General features: G+C 51.5%; 8 protein-coding genes across 8 annotated transcripts; 4 read left to right on the forward strand and 4 right to left on the reverse strand.

The window, feature by feature from the left end:
* Positions 1 to 78: 78 nt before the first annotated feature.
* Z517_05900 (uncharacterized protein) lies at positions 79 to 1782 on the reverse strand (the record flags this gene model as incomplete). Its single annotated transcript, XM_013427642.1, has 3 exons — positions 79 to 264; positions 325 to 1308; positions 1366 to 1782. The coding sequence occupies 3 exons, from the start codon at positions 1780 to 1782 to the stop codon at positions 79 to 81; spliced, it is 1587 nt and encodes a 528-aa protein (XP_013283096.1).
* A 710-nt stretch (positions 1783 to 2492) lies between these two features.
* On the reverse strand, positions 2493 to 3633 carry Z517_05901 (uncharacterized protein; the record flags this gene model as incomplete). The annotated part of the gene is made up of 5 exons (XM_013427643.1): positions 2493 to 2975; positions 3057 to 3121; positions 3190 to 3238; positions 3291 to 3382; positions 3441 to 3633. The coding sequence occupies 5 exons, from the start codon at positions 3631 to 3633 to the stop codon at positions 2493 to 2495; spliced, it is 882 nt and encodes a 293-aa protein (XP_013283097.1).
* Positions 3634 to 4240: 607 nt separating this feature from the next.
* On the forward strand, positions 4241 to 4818 carry Z517_05902 (uncharacterized protein; the record flags this gene model as incomplete). The annotated part of the gene is made up of 3 exons (XM_013427644.1): positions 4241 to 4427; positions 4490 to 4716; positions 4789 to 4818. The coding sequence occupies 3 exons, from the start codon at positions 4241 to 4243 to the stop codon at positions 4816 to 4818; spliced, it is 444 nt and encodes a 147-aa protein (XP_013283098.1).
* Positions 4819 to 5162: 344 nt separating this feature from the next.
* On the reverse strand, positions 5163 to 6555 carry Z517_05903 (uncharacterized protein; the record flags this gene model as incomplete). The annotated part of the gene is made up of 5 exons (XM_013427645.1): positions 5163 to 5480; positions 5542 to 5801; positions 5856 to 6036; positions 6112 to 6400; positions 6455 to 6555. 5 exons carry the CDS (start codon positions 6553 to 6555, stop codon positions 5163 to 5165), a joined length of 1149 nt encoding a protein of 382 aa, XP_013283099.1.
* A 695-nt stretch (positions 6556 to 7250) lies between these two features.
* Positions 7251 to 8821, forward strand: Z517_05904 (uncharacterized protein; the record flags this gene model as incomplete). Its single annotated transcript, XM_013427646.1, has 3 exons — positions 7251 to 7323; positions 7387 to 7969; positions 8074 to 8821. 3 exons carry the CDS (start codon positions 7251 to 7253, stop codon positions 8819 to 8821), a joined length of 1404 nt encoding a protein of 467 aa, XP_013283100.1.
* Positions 8822 to 9390: 569 nt separating this feature from the next.
* On the forward strand, positions 9391 to 10264 carry Z517_05905 (uncharacterized protein; the record flags this gene model as incomplete). The annotated part of the gene is made up of 3 exons (XM_013427647.1): positions 9391 to 9687; positions 9827 to 9950; positions 10056 to 10264. 3 exons carry the CDS (start codon positions 9391 to 9393, stop codon positions 10262 to 10264), a joined length of 630 nt encoding a protein of 209 aa, XP_013283101.1.
* Positions 10265 to 10642: 378 nt separating this feature from the next.
* Positions 10643 to 12404, reverse strand: Z517_05906 (uncharacterized protein; the record flags this gene model as incomplete). The annotated part of the gene is made up of 3 exons (XM_013427648.1): positions 10643 to 11261; positions 11370 to 12151; positions 12204 to 12404. 3 exons carry the CDS (start codon positions 12402 to 12404, stop codon positions 10643 to 10645), a joined length of 1602 nt encoding a protein of 533 aa, XP_013283102.1.
* Positions 12405 to 13104: 700 nt separating this feature from the next.
* Positions 13105 to 14711, forward strand: Z517_05907 (uncharacterized protein; the record flags this gene model as incomplete). The annotated part of the gene is made up of 2 exons (XM_013427649.1): positions 13105 to 14172; positions 14271 to 14711. 2 exons carry the CDS (start codon positions 13105 to 13107, stop codon positions 14709 to 14711), a joined length of 1509 nt encoding a protein of 502 aa, XP_013283103.1.
* Between the last annotated feature and the right edge of the window lie 111 nt (positions 14712 to 14822).

The following is a 14822-nucleotide window of genomic DNA, read 5'->3' on the forward strand; positions in this document are numbered from 1 at the left end:
GTAAACGTCGCTGGTGGTTGACGGGTGCTCAGATCCTGACTTGTCCCATCGACAATCGCGATCGAACATGATGCGGGACTATAGTGAGAACTTCGTCTTGGCCTCGCTTTCGTAGACTTGAAGCCGTACTCTGGCTTCCTGAGCTTGTTGGACAATGATGTCTCTGATCGTCTCACTACGCGGAAGGAATCTCGCGGGGAAGGGTCGTGGCTGGGTGTTTTCGTTGTCGGTGAAATTCCAGATGTCAAGCTTGACAGGGTTGCCCTAGTCGAGGTGTTAGCCACTCGTTGTCCACCATATTCAAGGGTGTCGTTGTCTTCTTACAAATTCATCCAAGCCTGGCTCAAAATTGTAGCACCATAGCATGCGTGCAACAGTCATTGCCAAACCCTGTTCAGCAAAGAGTTGTCCACTACAGCTTCTGCGACCCCATCCAAAAGCGTTATGGCCTCGTGAATTCGGGTACTGGCGTTGATTTTCTTTCAAATAGCGATCAGGGTTGAACACGTCGGGCTCTGGGAAGTCTTTGGGATTTCGGTGGATGCCCCAGAGATTGCCGAAGACAGCGATGCCGGCAGGGAAATGGTATCCACGGTATTCATCATCCCTCTCGGGGCAGTGAGCAAACCCTCCCATAGCCGTAACACTTCGCCATCGCATAGCTTCTTTTAGGACAGCCGCACAATATGGAAGCTGGTCGAGGTCGTCCCAGGTGGGCGAACGATCTTGTCCAACCACACGGTCGAGTTCCTCGTGAGCTTTTTTCTGAGCCTCGGGGAAGACACAAAGTCCCAGAACTAGAGTGTGCAAGGTACTCGACGTTGTGTCGAGCCCTCCGCCGATCGTATTAGCGATCATCTCAGCAATGTCCAGCTCTGTTAGACCTTGCTCTTCCTTGGACCTGACGAGCGTTTTGGCAAAGTTGTTCTCTCGTGCCTGTGCACCCTCCGACACAAGACCCCACCAGTATTTAGCGACCGCCTGGCTGCGTTTTCGAAGCCTGTTGGGCAGGGCGTAAATCCAAGAGGGTAGATACTGCAGTTCAGGAATGGCCTCGAGCCAGTATAATCCGGGAACCTGCATCATGGTAATCCCATCCATCATGGACACGGCGAATCGGAGCATGTAGTCGTCTTTCGAGTCAATCCGTCTCCCATAGCCCAGAATTGATACAAGTGAGCAGGCATATCGCTCGAAGTAGAGTGCGAAATCCTTTGGGCTGTCCAAAAGTTCCCTCATGAGAATCTTGCCTTCGTCTTCTTGGAAACTCTTGTAGGGTTTCAATGCCTGGGAGCCTACCGCGGTATGCTAAACAAACGAGTCAGACGTGTGCCCTCACTTGAGATCTATAGAAGAATAACTCACCATGATCTTTCGCTGGAGACGCCAGTGGTCATTGTGAGGCATGAAGACTTGGTTACAGTGCTGTTGGCCAGTGATGTCCCCGAATATAACGTATCGTGGTCGGGAGGAGTACATATGAGATCTCTTTTCCATGAGTTCCGAGGCCGACCAAGCATCATTACAAATGATGATAGGAAAGCGGCCAATCCATATTGTCAGGAGACCTTCGCCATTCTCCTGGCTCCATTTGTCGAACTGCAGCCAGGGCTTAGACGACTTCAATAAGTGCATGTTCCCAATAATGGGCAATGGAAAGGGTCCTGGAGGGAGTTTGGGCCGCAACATCAGCATTTTGATGTAGCTATACACCACGGCTCCTATGAAGGCCACCGACGTCAACGCGACGAGCCGAATTCCGAGGTCGTAGAGAATAGCCATGGTGAGGACTAGTGGTTCAACAACAGATTGATTTCTTGTGGAAAGGCCGTACAGGTCAGAGAGGTAGAAAAATCGTGGTCGCAACACTTTTTATGGTAAGGAGATGCATCTTGTCCCCACACAAAGCGACCTGGGGCCGGCAAATGACCTGCAGAGTCGGAATGTTGGACCATCACGCTATTAAACGGTAATTCCTGGGAAACAACTGACCTACGGTTCGCAAGTGGCCGCACCGGGGTTATGCTTCCGGAAAATGCAGAAATGTTGTGGCCAGAAGACGAGATGAGCGGCTCCCACAGGCGTCATGACCTCTTAGGTCAATGTGCGTAACACAATCTTTTGCCGGATTATCGGAGAAACGGTGTATTGCACATTTGATCTGCAACTATCCTTCAGTCTGACAGTTAAGGATGTCCGGAACCCCAATCGATAATACGGCAAATCACCCGTGATCGGAATTCAATTGACAGCTAGTGAGCCCTACCAGAGTCTAGATCCACGCAGACAGACTGTGGCAGCAGCGTTCTGGCGTGTGCTTCCACGTAGAAGGTCCTGCCAAATATGCTCGAAAGCCTTCTTTTTTTGTCTATAGCCACTACTTGGAACGAACGTAGCAAAAGTCTAGATACAGAAAAGTACGGGCGCTCGTCTCGTGAAACGTGCGTCGTGTTTCCGTGCCACGATCAGCACATGCCCTGACCGGCTGCCACTCATTTCTCAAGAACCATTTTGTTCTTGATTTTGCCGATCCCGGATATTTCTACTTCGACCACATCGCCGTCCTGTAGCCACTTCTGAGGTCTGAAGGAGGCAGCCACGCCGGCTGGGGTTCCAGTCATGAGCACAGTTCCAGGTTGAAGAGTCACACCACGGCTCAGATACCTCAGAACGGTGGGAATGCTATAAATCAGTAGCCCTGTCGAGCTTTCCTGGCGAAGTTCTCCGTTGACCCATGTCTTCAGGTACAGCTTGTTAGGGTCTGGGATGGCTGATGTGGACACAAGGACGGGACCGATGGGAGCGAATTTGTCGAACGACTTGCCCTGCGCATGCTGACCTCCAGATCGCTCGGCTCTCTGCCAGTATCTTGACGACACATCGTTTCCGACCGTGTAGCCTGCGATATAGGGCGTAGGGTCCTCCCCTTCTTTGAGGTTCTTCAACGGTTTTCCAATAACCACACAGAGCTCGCCCTATGCGAGTCAAAGACGAGTCAGCTCTCACAGCCCACGGAAGGTTCGCTCATGTGGCTTGGGTCATGCAGCCGGAAATACCTCGTAATCCATATAAAGTAATTCTTCGCTGAATGGGACGTCTTCTAGCGGCCCGGCAAGGGTACCTTGAGATAGGTTCAGTCAGTTACGACGCCGTCGATGGAGAGCTCGGATTTTCAGGAGTGCCACTCACCTGGCGCTTTGGTGAAGCAAACGGGATACTCTGACTCAGGGACATTTTGCTGTAACGGGGTTTCAGCCAGATACCTGCAGTAGCGAGCCATCGTCACTTACACTGGACTCTGCGGCGTGAGCTTTGTAGTTGTAGCCAACTCCGTACAGGAGTGGCGCATAAGGAACGGGGCTCAACAACTGCACGCTATCAGCTGCTTTCTCCTCCAAAATTGTGCAATTCCACGCCTTCGCATGTGCACACAAGCCTACCAACCTGTGCGATTTTTTCGCTTTTCTCAGTAAGAGTGAATTCACCTTCCCAGGGCGAATTGCCTGAGTAAACGCGGACGGAACGTCCAATCAGGGCTTCTGCAGTGGCTACCTCGTCTCCCAGTTCGCCGAAGAACACTGTCCCCTCAGCATTGCTGAACCTCAATAAGCGAGTGAATTTCGAAGGAGCCATGGCGACAAAGAATTAGGGAAGGTAGCTCTGTCGTCAAATTCAGATTACACAAAACTTAACAATATGGAAGCAGATTGTAAGTGCGGAGATGGCGACGTCGAGTAAAAGACTCGGAGTCTATCCAAAGATGGACAGTCCGTTCAAAAGCTCGCCGGAACAATCATTGTATCCCAGTACCTTGAGAATCCCAGCGATTGCCTCATCGCGTCGGTAGTCACTGAGCCACGAAATCCGCGGTGGGGGCGGCGAAGATCGCACCCAGTAGGCACAAACTCCGAAATCAATCTTGCCGTGTCACATGCAGACTTCACACTCTCACACAGACAGTGCCGACCCACGACAGTTGGAATACCCCAGAAATACCGTAGCCGGATGCTGGTCAGCGTAGACCGGACGGCGTGGAACAGTGCCATGAACTGTGTGGTGCTTTCCGAGATTACATGCCTGGGCAACTATTGTCCCCAGAAAAAGGCACATGTCGCAGACGTAAACGAAGTACGTTCTTATGACATTTGCCGCTTACCATTTTCTGGTCTTGCTCATTGAATCGTTAAATCATTGACTTTCAAAAACAGCATATTCATCGAGAACCCTGCTAGATTTCACGATGGGCATCAACACGGCCTTGACAGAGTGGCCGTCAATACAGATTCCTGACGCCGTCAAACAGCATCTGGACAAGTTCTTCTCGATCATGGACACGAATGCCCCCGAAGCAGGCGGTAGACTCGCCGAAGAGATCTTTGCCAGTGATGGTGCCATAGATGGCCATCACCGTTTTGAAGGAACCGAAGGTGGGTGCAGATTACTTGCACGCCTCAGAAGCGCACTCAGAGACTAAATGGGCATGATGCAGCCCTCAGACGGTCGAGAGATAACGCGTGGAAAGCAATTGCCACCAGGCGGCACGAAATTCTCAAAGTATACATCGACAGTGTGACAGCAGAGGATCTTTTGGTTCTTGGTCAAGTTACAGTAGGATATATTAGCGGCGAAAAAAAGAGAGGAGAGTTCACAGCACGAATTTCTCTTGTCGATACTCAGACAAGTCACCCGAGGATCAAGCTGTACAAGGTCTGGATGGTAGGTCGAACCAAAATCACACGGCAGATTGTTGATTTTTCAACGCTACACGAGCTAACAAAAAGCTCCTAGGACACTGCGGCCATGGTCAAGGTAGAATAGAAGGGGGAGGACCTGTTGGCCTGAGGAAACTTACAAGGGAAAGGTCTCGAGAGAGGGGTAGAGCGTATGAATACTATCAAAAACCGATCGCAAAATTTCGTTTCAGCAATTCCGGTCCTTTCTGTTCGTCTGCTACCTGACGCCTTGAAATCCGGGTACCGCTGGAGTGAGCAGAGGCCAGCTAGATTTAATCATGCAGACACCTACATCATATTCTTGTCCACGAATTCTATCATGTTCTGTCTATTCTATTCGGGGGACATGTACCTTGCTCTTCCAAATATGTACAATATTAGCAATAACCAAAATCCTGGTACTTTAATAATGACCTAGATGGTCCTTCGTTATGTTCCATTAACCTGGGCCGGAATGCGTGGGAGGACACCTGCATTCTCGAAGCACCGGATCGCTGACAGATACGTGTCCTGGGAGTCATCGAAGCGGGTCCAGCCAAACTTCCTAGCTTTGTTCATTGACGAAAGCGAGGACCATGTCCTTCCCATGCACCAGGGGAGGTAATCCCAAGAACACCAGTCAAATGCCTCCACCTTGCCGCCATACTTCTTGACCACTCGCTCCCACACAGGCCTCTTGTCTTTTGCCCAAGCTTCCATGTCGAAATGCTTCGGCCGTTTTGGATCATCGAAGACAGGTTCAGGAGCCTTATAGACCCGTTAGTGGTGGTCTGTGTGCGGTTTCAGGGGGAAAGGGGGGAAAACATACATTGATACCGAAATGTTTGGCTAGTACAGGCCAGAAGTACTTCCATATGATAATGTCGCCATTGACGCAGTTGAAGGCTTCGTTTTTGCAGTGTTCTTCTGTCGTCGCCCAGACCGACATGTGCCCAATGGCGGGCGCATAGGATTTGTCATCTGCTCCCGTCCACATAAACTCACTCCAAGGCCACGCAGCCGACTCGTTGAGTTCCCGGACAAGCAAAAGATAGGCAGCCATTGACAAAACCTCAGATATGCCAGAACCTAGAGATAAAATGGCATTAGTGACCATGAATCGAAGTGTAGAGCAATACTGACCGTGTGGCGTGAAGCCAATAACCCCGTTTGGTCGTATTACATTCCAACCCCATTTCTTCCCTTTGGCTACAGCGAACATGTCGTCTTCTTGCGGGTAGTAGAAGTTGTCAGGATCGTCAGAGCGAGGCTGGTCTTCTCGATGAGGGATATTGAGGGCGGGTCCAAGATGTGCGCCGTAGTTCTAGGCAATATCGTCAGTCTCGCCCTATGCCACTATAGGCTCCCGGATACAGGGGTAGAGGCTAGGGATTATCACTTTTCCGCCAGTCTGAAGGCAAATTCGCTCAAGTCTGGGGCACATGGTGTCCATGACTTCGAGGAAATTCCTAAACAAAGGAACATTCTTTTCACGAAGTAGCTTAAAGTCATTTGCATGTACATATGAGGTGAAGAAGGCGTGTGTGATGTCCTTAGCCTCCGTATAGGCTGAAAGAGCTTGCACTATCTTGGGAACAGGGTCGAGGAAGTCGATAGCCACGAATGTAATTCTAGGGTCGGTCAAGGGAACAGCCATGGGGCGTCTGGAAGACACCAGGATATGAGACCTTGGGGTTGTTAATCTTGTTCTCGTGCGCCTTAAATATTCATTTTCAGCATACCATTCTGATTCCGGCTGTCGCACCAGATGTTCAACAATTGCAAACCCGCTGATTCCGTTCGCGCCGGTCACAAATGCGACCTTTTTTGGTGGGAGTGGCATCCTATCGACAAAGCGAGAGATGTGGGCTAAGAAGCGTGCTGAGTATCCGTAGCTTACTACGTACGAGGAGGCGAGCAACTCATTCTAGATCAGCTCTCGCAGAGGGTTGGCCGAAGTTCAAATAAATTTCCACAGTGAAGAGCTCCTCGTGATCCACACCTTGCTACACGTGACCCTGTCAATCAGGTAAATCTGGGGATTCCTTTTCGTGGGGTCACGGCTCCTCGGATGCTGGCTACAGTACTCCTCTGTCGTGAGGCATTAGGCTTCCCCCTGCCTCGTCCATGTGCCGGAAAAAGAGTGCTCGGTAGTGTTCATCAAAAAGGAAAAGGTACTAACCGAGCCCAAGTTAGGTGCATAACACAGGACGCCTGATTGGGTTCGGATTTTCGAGCTGGAAGAGGGCCCCCCACTCAGTACCCCACCATAATTCCGACTGAGGCACCTGCAAGAGCTTTGTGGGGACTTGGGGCGAGGCATCGAAAGGGCGAAAAGCCCGGCCGGGCGCCCGCACAGCTACTCCTCAGTACCTCAAAAGATCGAGGCATGCTACATTGCGGTCTCAAGTTGTACCTTGCCGCAGATGCCAGTGACCGTGAGCCGAGTGTAGGATTCCGGTTGGCTTCCCGAACATGGGCAGTGCTAGTCAGCCTCAACCATCGACCCGTTACCCTCAAGGTACAATCTCAAGCACTATGACGCCAATGGGTCACCGCATGCGCGATGAACACTTTTTGTTCGAAAAGGGGTTCGTCAACCTTAACCATGGTATTTTGCTTTTCCTGTATACCCCTCTGCTGCATAGCTAGTGTTCTAACACAAACCCTGTAGGCTCGTTTGGAACGTATGTAAAATGCGTCAGGGACAAGCTTCGGTCACTGCAGGATGCCGCCGAAGCCGCACCGGATCGGTACATCCGTTACGAATATCCTCGTCTGTTGGATGCTTCTCGAGCTGTCATGGCAGAGTATCTTCAAGTACCAGTCGGAGATGTTGTCTACATCGCCAACGCTACGATGGCTGTGAATGCAATCCTCCGGAACCTGCAATTCGAAGAGGGTGACCTGATTGTATATCTGGATCGTATATATGGTGCATGCGAGAAGACGATCGACTTTCTTGTCGAAACGACGCCGGTCGAATCGGTAAAAGTCGAGTATACTTACCCCATTAGTGATGATGACCTGGTGGCAAAGTTTCAGCAGACGCTTGCCTCTCACAAAGGCAAGGTTAAAGTGGCCTTATTCGAGACCATCGCCAGTTTGCCTGGAGTGCGTCTGCCGTTTGAGCGGTTGGTCGCGGTCGCCAGATCGGAGCACGTTTTAAGTCTGGTCGATGGTGCTCACGCCGTTGGCAACTTCCCCATTGACTTGTTGAAATTTCAGCCAGATTTTTTTATCTCAAACTGCCACAAGTAAGTCCTATGTTGTGAAAGGCCATATATCCCTTCTGTAGGCTGGCAAGACTACGCGTGAAATATTCTCATGATGTTTTGGATCGCTCACCGTGGCTTCACAGATGGTTGTTCGCACCCCGAGGCTGCGCGGTCCTTTATGTGCCTGAACGCAATCAGCATCTCATGCGATCGTCGCTCCCTACATCACACTATTTTGTTCCAGTGCCACGGCCCGGTGTACCACCAGCAAACAACCCACTTCCACCGACTGGAAAAAGCAACTTCGTATCGCAGTTCGAATTCGTGGGCAGCGTCGACAACGCGCCTTTTCTCTGTCTGGAGGAGGCGCTTCGTTTCCGAAAAGAGGTCTGTGGGGGAGAAGCCGCCATCATGAAATACTGCCATGACCTCGCACATGCCGGTGGGCGCCGTGTTGCGGAGATATTAGGGACCGAGGTCATGGATAACGACACCCATACGTTGACGAAGGAGTGTTGTCTTGTCAATGTCCGCCTGCCACTCGAGGTTTCCGACGACGACAACGACGATAGGGTTCAGCCAATGGGCAATAACTCAGAGTCCGCACCAGATTCCACAGCAGCAGACTCTCCGCAACGCGTGGTCGCAAAAGTGCCACGTGGTCATGTTCCCACCGTCACGAACTTCTTCGCCTCCAACTGCGTGACAGAGCATTCGACTTTTATAGCCTTCATCTTCTACCACAATGCATGGTGGGCCCGGTTTTCTGCACAAGTCTATCTCGAGATGGAGGATTTCGAGTACGGAGCTCACGTCATAGAGGCTCTTTGTCAAAGTGTGGCACAAAGAGCATATACGCCTACCTTGCCCGCACCCGTGGCTTGCTGCTGAACATGGCTCTAGGCTACTAGCAGGGTGATATAGAAATGACGGGGGATCACTCGCATTAGACGCAGGCTTGCTTTGGATATTCTAGATGTAGCCCTTGGGCTCGTGGCCGATTGTGCTGCTCAGCAACAAGTGTTGACTGTTATTATTCTTCAAGCCCTTCAATACTTATCATAAAGTATGCCCGTTCGAGTGCATCCAGGCCGGGATCTCGCTATGATCTCAGATCCTCTTCCGACTGCTCATTCGAGCGACTGGAGTAGACATTCGGAGTAACCAATGGATTGCTCCGATGCTCCCGAGCCGCGCTCTCGTGACCAGATAACAGTGGGAAAGCCTTTGACCCGTACCCACATGTCCACCATGCTTGATTCGGCGCACTCCGCCTTTGCAATACCCCGGGGCAATACTTACCAAGTAGGAACCCTCATCGAGCGCTGCACCACGTAACATTGAGCAAGTCTATAGATTGCACGACTATAAGAACAGTTCTAGCGCTCCGTTTGAATTTGCACGAAAGCCTGACGAAAGAAACACGAAATCGACTATCGGCCCAATCGAAACGCAACCAAATGGCATCATACGCGCAAAGCTTTCGCGAGGCGGCCAAGGCTCGCCGGTCCATCTACAAGCTTGAGGCGAAGTCTCCTATCCCAGACTCAGACATCGTCGAAATCGTCCAGGAAGCACTGCTCTATTGTCCATCCACCTTCAACTCTCAAACGACCCGTGCTGCCGTCATGCTTGGGGAAGAACATGTCAAGCTATGGGACATCATCATTGGCATCGTCCGGCCGAGCATGGGGGCTGATGTTTGGAACGGTTTTGGGAAAGCGCGGTTTGAAGGATTCCGCGGCGCATATGGAACTGTAAGTTACCGCCGCCAGAGATCTCAGATCGGTGGGAAGAAAGACTGCTTTGGCGCCCCTGAAGATTTCACTTCTCGTTCGAAACCCTAAAGACTGCTTCTCTGGCTACTGGTTGACAAGAATCTCCTTACTCTTTCAGGTATTATTCTTCGAAGTCAAGGGCGGTGTCGAGAAGGTCATAAGATCCTACGGGAAAACCGAAGCCGATAAAGTGAAGATCCAGACGTGGCAAGACGTGACGAATGGCATGCACCAATACTACAGTAAGTGAAACCTCCCACGGACGACAGATTATTCTGTATTTCTTTTCAAGTCTGTCCCCGTGGCGGACTAGGCTCTGAGGCTGATTCTTTTCCATTTCAATGCAGTCTGGACGCAACTGTCCAACAAGGGATTGGGCTGCAATCTGCAACATTGCAATCCTCACATCGATGATGCTGTCGCAAAGGCCTTCGACATCCCTGCGGAGTGGGAATTGAAGGCTCAACTCGTGTTCGGTACTCCCACAGGTCCGCCAAAGGATAAGGAAATGATTCCTCCGGCGGAAAGGATGAAGATATTTGGCGCTCGAAATTAGAATGACTCTAGTGTAGAGAGTGAATTGGTTTTCTCACGTAGAAATTTTCGTCACGAACAAGGAGTTAGATAGCGTCAATCGTTCTCTTTGTGCAGCCAGCGGAATGGCCCTTGTGAACTATTCTTCTACAATGCAAACAACTGTAGACGCATACATGTCGAGAACCTGGGACATACCCGCGCACTTGCTTGATAGCGTTCTGAAGGTTTTAAGAGACCAGAATTACAAATTGGTCGCGTCAATATACTTACGGTGTACTGGTGATTTGCAAGTACATGATTGCCAATGTGGTCAAGGCAAAACGCGATTCCAGCGGGCCGACAGCACCCTTCAAACTTTTCTCTCAATCCTCGTGGCGATCGGACTGACCGAAACGATTCAGTGCTCAACGGGACCGCCCCACCTTCTTAGAGCCTTGCCGAAAAACATGAAGGCGATGAGGAAGAAGACCGAAGAAACCACAAGTGCCGCCTGTACACCAAAGGAAACTGGATAACCATCCTTGAGGCCCCAAGGCAATTCAAAGTAACCAACCGCAAACCCGCCCATACACCTCGAGAGGTTGAGTATGGCGCTGCATTCACCCGAGGCGGTGGGATACGAATCGGACAGGTATGCAAACAGGGCGACAGCGGTGACACAGGCGCCAAATGTGTACATGCCCCAGCCGAACGCGATGCCCACCCAGTGCAGGTGTTTGCCCAGGACTTGGCCCAGTAGAATGAGGCCGGGAACCATGAACACTGTGGCAAGGAAGCTGGCCTTGAGTCGGACCTCGGGCACGAAGACACCTTTGTGCTTCTTGATGTAGCTCAACGCCAGCCAGTCGTTGAAGAAATGGCCGAAAGATTCCCCTAAAAGGACGCCCACCAGTGGCGCAAAGTACATACACGCCACGGCCTTATTGCTGAAGCCGTAGCCGCCGTAGCTAGGGGGTGTCTGGAGCAGGATTGGCGCAGCAATACCGGTGCCGATAAACCACATGTACGCTAGAAGGCTATATTTTGGACACCAGTCAATTACGTATACTGGAAGTGAGCAGAAGAAAGACAGTTCGACTTCCTTCGCGGACGAGATCCAGTGGGTAACTGGGAGGAACACTTACAAGTAGATGAACGAGAGTATAACCAAAGGCTTCAGGCAAACCTTCAGGTACCTCAAAAACGCAGTGCCGACAGGCATGAAGTAGCTGTGGTTGCGGATCTGCCAAATGCCCAAGATACGCGATATCTTGTTGCCTCTGTGTGGTTGGCTTTCCGCAGGGAGATTGCGGTTGTAAAACGATTCGTCAATCAGGAATGGAGTGAGGACAAGGTTGAGGCCTGACACGGCCGTAATCATCCACGTTACGGGCCGCCATTCGACAAGATAGTAAAGCATGAAATTGGAAAAAATTGGTCCAAAATAGGGCGCAGTCAAGACACAGGCGATCCAGATACCAATCTTCCGCGCGTGTTCGTGGAAGAAGAAGACGTCGGTGATACAGGCAAGACCAACGGAGAGGTAGGACGACTGGAAGGTCGACTGTAAGCCTCGCATGGCGTAGTAGGTCGAGAAGTTAGGTGCCACTGCGCATCCCAGCGTAAAGGCAAAGCCCAACAAGGCGGTCCAGAACAATACGGGGGCGCGTCCCCAGAAATTGATGAACGGAATCCAGATGAAACCACCGATACCGATCATGAGAATGTTGAGACTGCTTGCTTCGTTGACCTTGTTGGGGCTCAAGTTCCATTCGGCTCCCTGTAGGACGACCGCAGAGATAATGCCGGCAGTGAAATCGCACTGAAAGGAGCCCAGGCAGAGTGAAGCCAGCAGAGCATGCTTGCGCATCCACGACCAATTGAGTGGATCATGTGGCGAACTACTCGGCTGTGGAAACAGGACCGTCTGCGTATCATTGTTAGGACTCGAGCGGCCCCAATATGCTGACAATACATACGTGGTGATCCTTTGCCAGCTTCAGATCGCCTATGCATGACATGTCGGCGGTATCAACCAGGGCCAAAACTTCCCCAGCCGCGACCTCCGCATCGTGGGCATTGAAGACAACGTGGTCCAGGCCAGGGGCATGGTCAATATGGTCCACCTGCCCGGCTGGTTCGCTCTGGACGGCGGTCTTGGATTCGTATTCTGCAACCATCTTGTCTTGAGTCTTCGTCTGACTCTCTGCAAAAAGAATGCGGCTGGGGACAGGGACATGGCTTTATGAAGATCTGGAGACGTGAACCATGGGGAAGTGGTCCCCTTCCACGTTTTCGTTTGTGCTGATAGCAAAACTAGGTCAATAGGCCAGTGGTAAGCCAAAGCACATCTAGGCCTTCGGAAAATTACCCAAAAGGGCAAGGTAGAGAGGGTGTTGGGATCGTTCATAATCAGAGATAGGGGTTCTGCACCACCAATGTTAGGCTCCTGGTGTATGACGGTGGGGAGTCTACGGTACATACCTTGTCACTATCCCCGGATTGGGGGTTCGGCTCCCCAAAAAGAAGCGATATGCCCGGCTCCCCAAGCCTTAAATGATGCGCATGCATAATCCCCGTTGCGGGGAGAATGCCCCGGGAAACAGTCATGGGGAGGCGGAGGACAGGGAGGACAAACCCCGGCAGACAGGGCCTCGAGGACGCCCGAGGAAATGCTTGATGGCAGACGGACTAAAGTCCAGCCAACATTGTACTCGTTGCGTTCCTTTCCCAAATATGCTTCTCGAAGCCCGGACGAAGTTTCACGTCTGGTGACATCCGTCTTTTATTTTTATTTCTGCTTCTAAGCCTTGCTCCCACTATATTTGCACTTGCGCCTACAAACTTTTGCAAATTCAAGCCACGATGAATAAGGTCAACATGTCTCTGTTGAACCTCGAGGCAAAGTTGAACCCCCTGACGGAACATCCTGCGCAGGGTGTTTACCTGTTGGCCTTCAGCTCCCTTGTCCTTTACACGATCGGCTACGTCGTGTACCAAATCTGGTTCCATCCCCTCGCAAAGTTCCCTGGGCCATTCTGGGGCAAGCTGACGGAATGGAATACCATCTTGGCCTCAGTCCGTGGCGAGTCAACTCGCACTCGTCATGCCTGGTCGACCAAATACGGCGACGTCGTTCGCATTGGACCCAATGAGCTCCTGTTCGGCGACATTGCATCCGTCAAAGATATTTACGGACAATCGTCGAATCCTTGCCTCAAAGACCCGGGCTTTTACGGTGCCTTCACCGTGACAGGTGCAACAAATGTCTTCAATGCTCTGGATCGTGAGGACCACGCCCGCATTCGACGTCTCTTGTCTCATGCCTTTGCCATGAGCGAGATCAAAAAGACACAAAGTAGATTGATTCCAATCATGGAGAAAGCTCTCGAAATCATCGAATCGTCTCCTCAACCAGTCAACGTGTACAACCCCTTCAATCATATGTTCCTCGACATTATCAGTGAATTGGCCTTCGACAAGTGTTTCAACAACCTCCAAGGCGAGTACATACAGGAGGCCAAGGACGCGGACGCAGTGCAGAACATCTCGGCGTTGAGGGGCATGTTTCCATTTGTCGAGTGGCTGCCAACGACATATGTGCAGGAGGCGGTCAAGGCCCGACCGCGTCTGATCCAGTTCGCACGATCGCGCATCCAGGACTTCCGGGCCCGCTTGGAGGTTGGCGCCGTCAAGGAGGGCTCGCTCCTCAAGCGGGTCGTCGAAACCACGGACGAGAAGATCACTAAACCTCTGACCGATCTCGAACTCATGGAGAATGCCATCCTCTTCATTCAAGCCGGGAGCGAAACGTCGCTCAGCACCCTTTTGTACCTGCTCTACGAAGTCGACACCCATCCGGACATCAAAGCCCGGCTTGTCAAAGAAATCCGCGACGCGGTACCCAACAAACACGCGTTTCCACTCTTCGAAACGGTGGAGCAGCTGGTAAGTGCCTCGCGCGCGTTGTTCTGTGGTCACAAATGTTTTGAGAGAGAGAAAATAGACTGACCCCTTCTTCTTCTGCGTCTTCTTCTTCTTCACAGCCTCTGCTAAATAACGTCCTGGAAGAAACCCTACGACTTCGTGGACCCATCCCCGTGAACCTGCCGCGAATATCTCCCGGCAAGGTCATCGGCAACACCTACGTGCCCGCGGGCACACGAGTCTGCAACCTGGCGTACACGACACACCGCAACGAAGGGGTCTTCCCGGACGCCGAATCATTTGTGCCTGATCGGTGGAGTAACGCCACTCCCGAGATGAAGCTCGCCTTCCGGCCCTTCAGTACTGGTCCACGCAACTGTATTGGCCTCCACCTTGCCCGCCTGCAGCTATTACTGGTCGTCTCGGCCTTGTATGCGCGATACGACATACAACTGGACGAGTCCACGACCCCAGACTTGATGGTTTCTAACGACCGCGGAATCATGAGTCCGCATGCCAAAACGGTCAAATTTCACGTCAAGCGGAGGACCGACATCTAGGTCTGGCGGACATTGCACATAACTGAAAGTTAACTACAGACAGAATCAGATCAAATATGACCATTGAATTTGATGACGCTGACAAGCCTTGATCTACGATGTGCTCTCACA

This window comes from Fonsecaea pedrosoi, assembly GCF_000835455.1.
Source record: "Fonsecaea pedrosoi CBS 271.37 unplaced genomic scaffold supercont1.4, whole genome shotgun sequence".
NCBI classification, from domain to species: domain Eukaryota; kingdom Fungi; phylum Ascomycota; class Eurotiomycetes; order Chaetothyriales; family Herpotrichiellaceae; genus Fonsecaea; species Fonsecaea pedrosoi.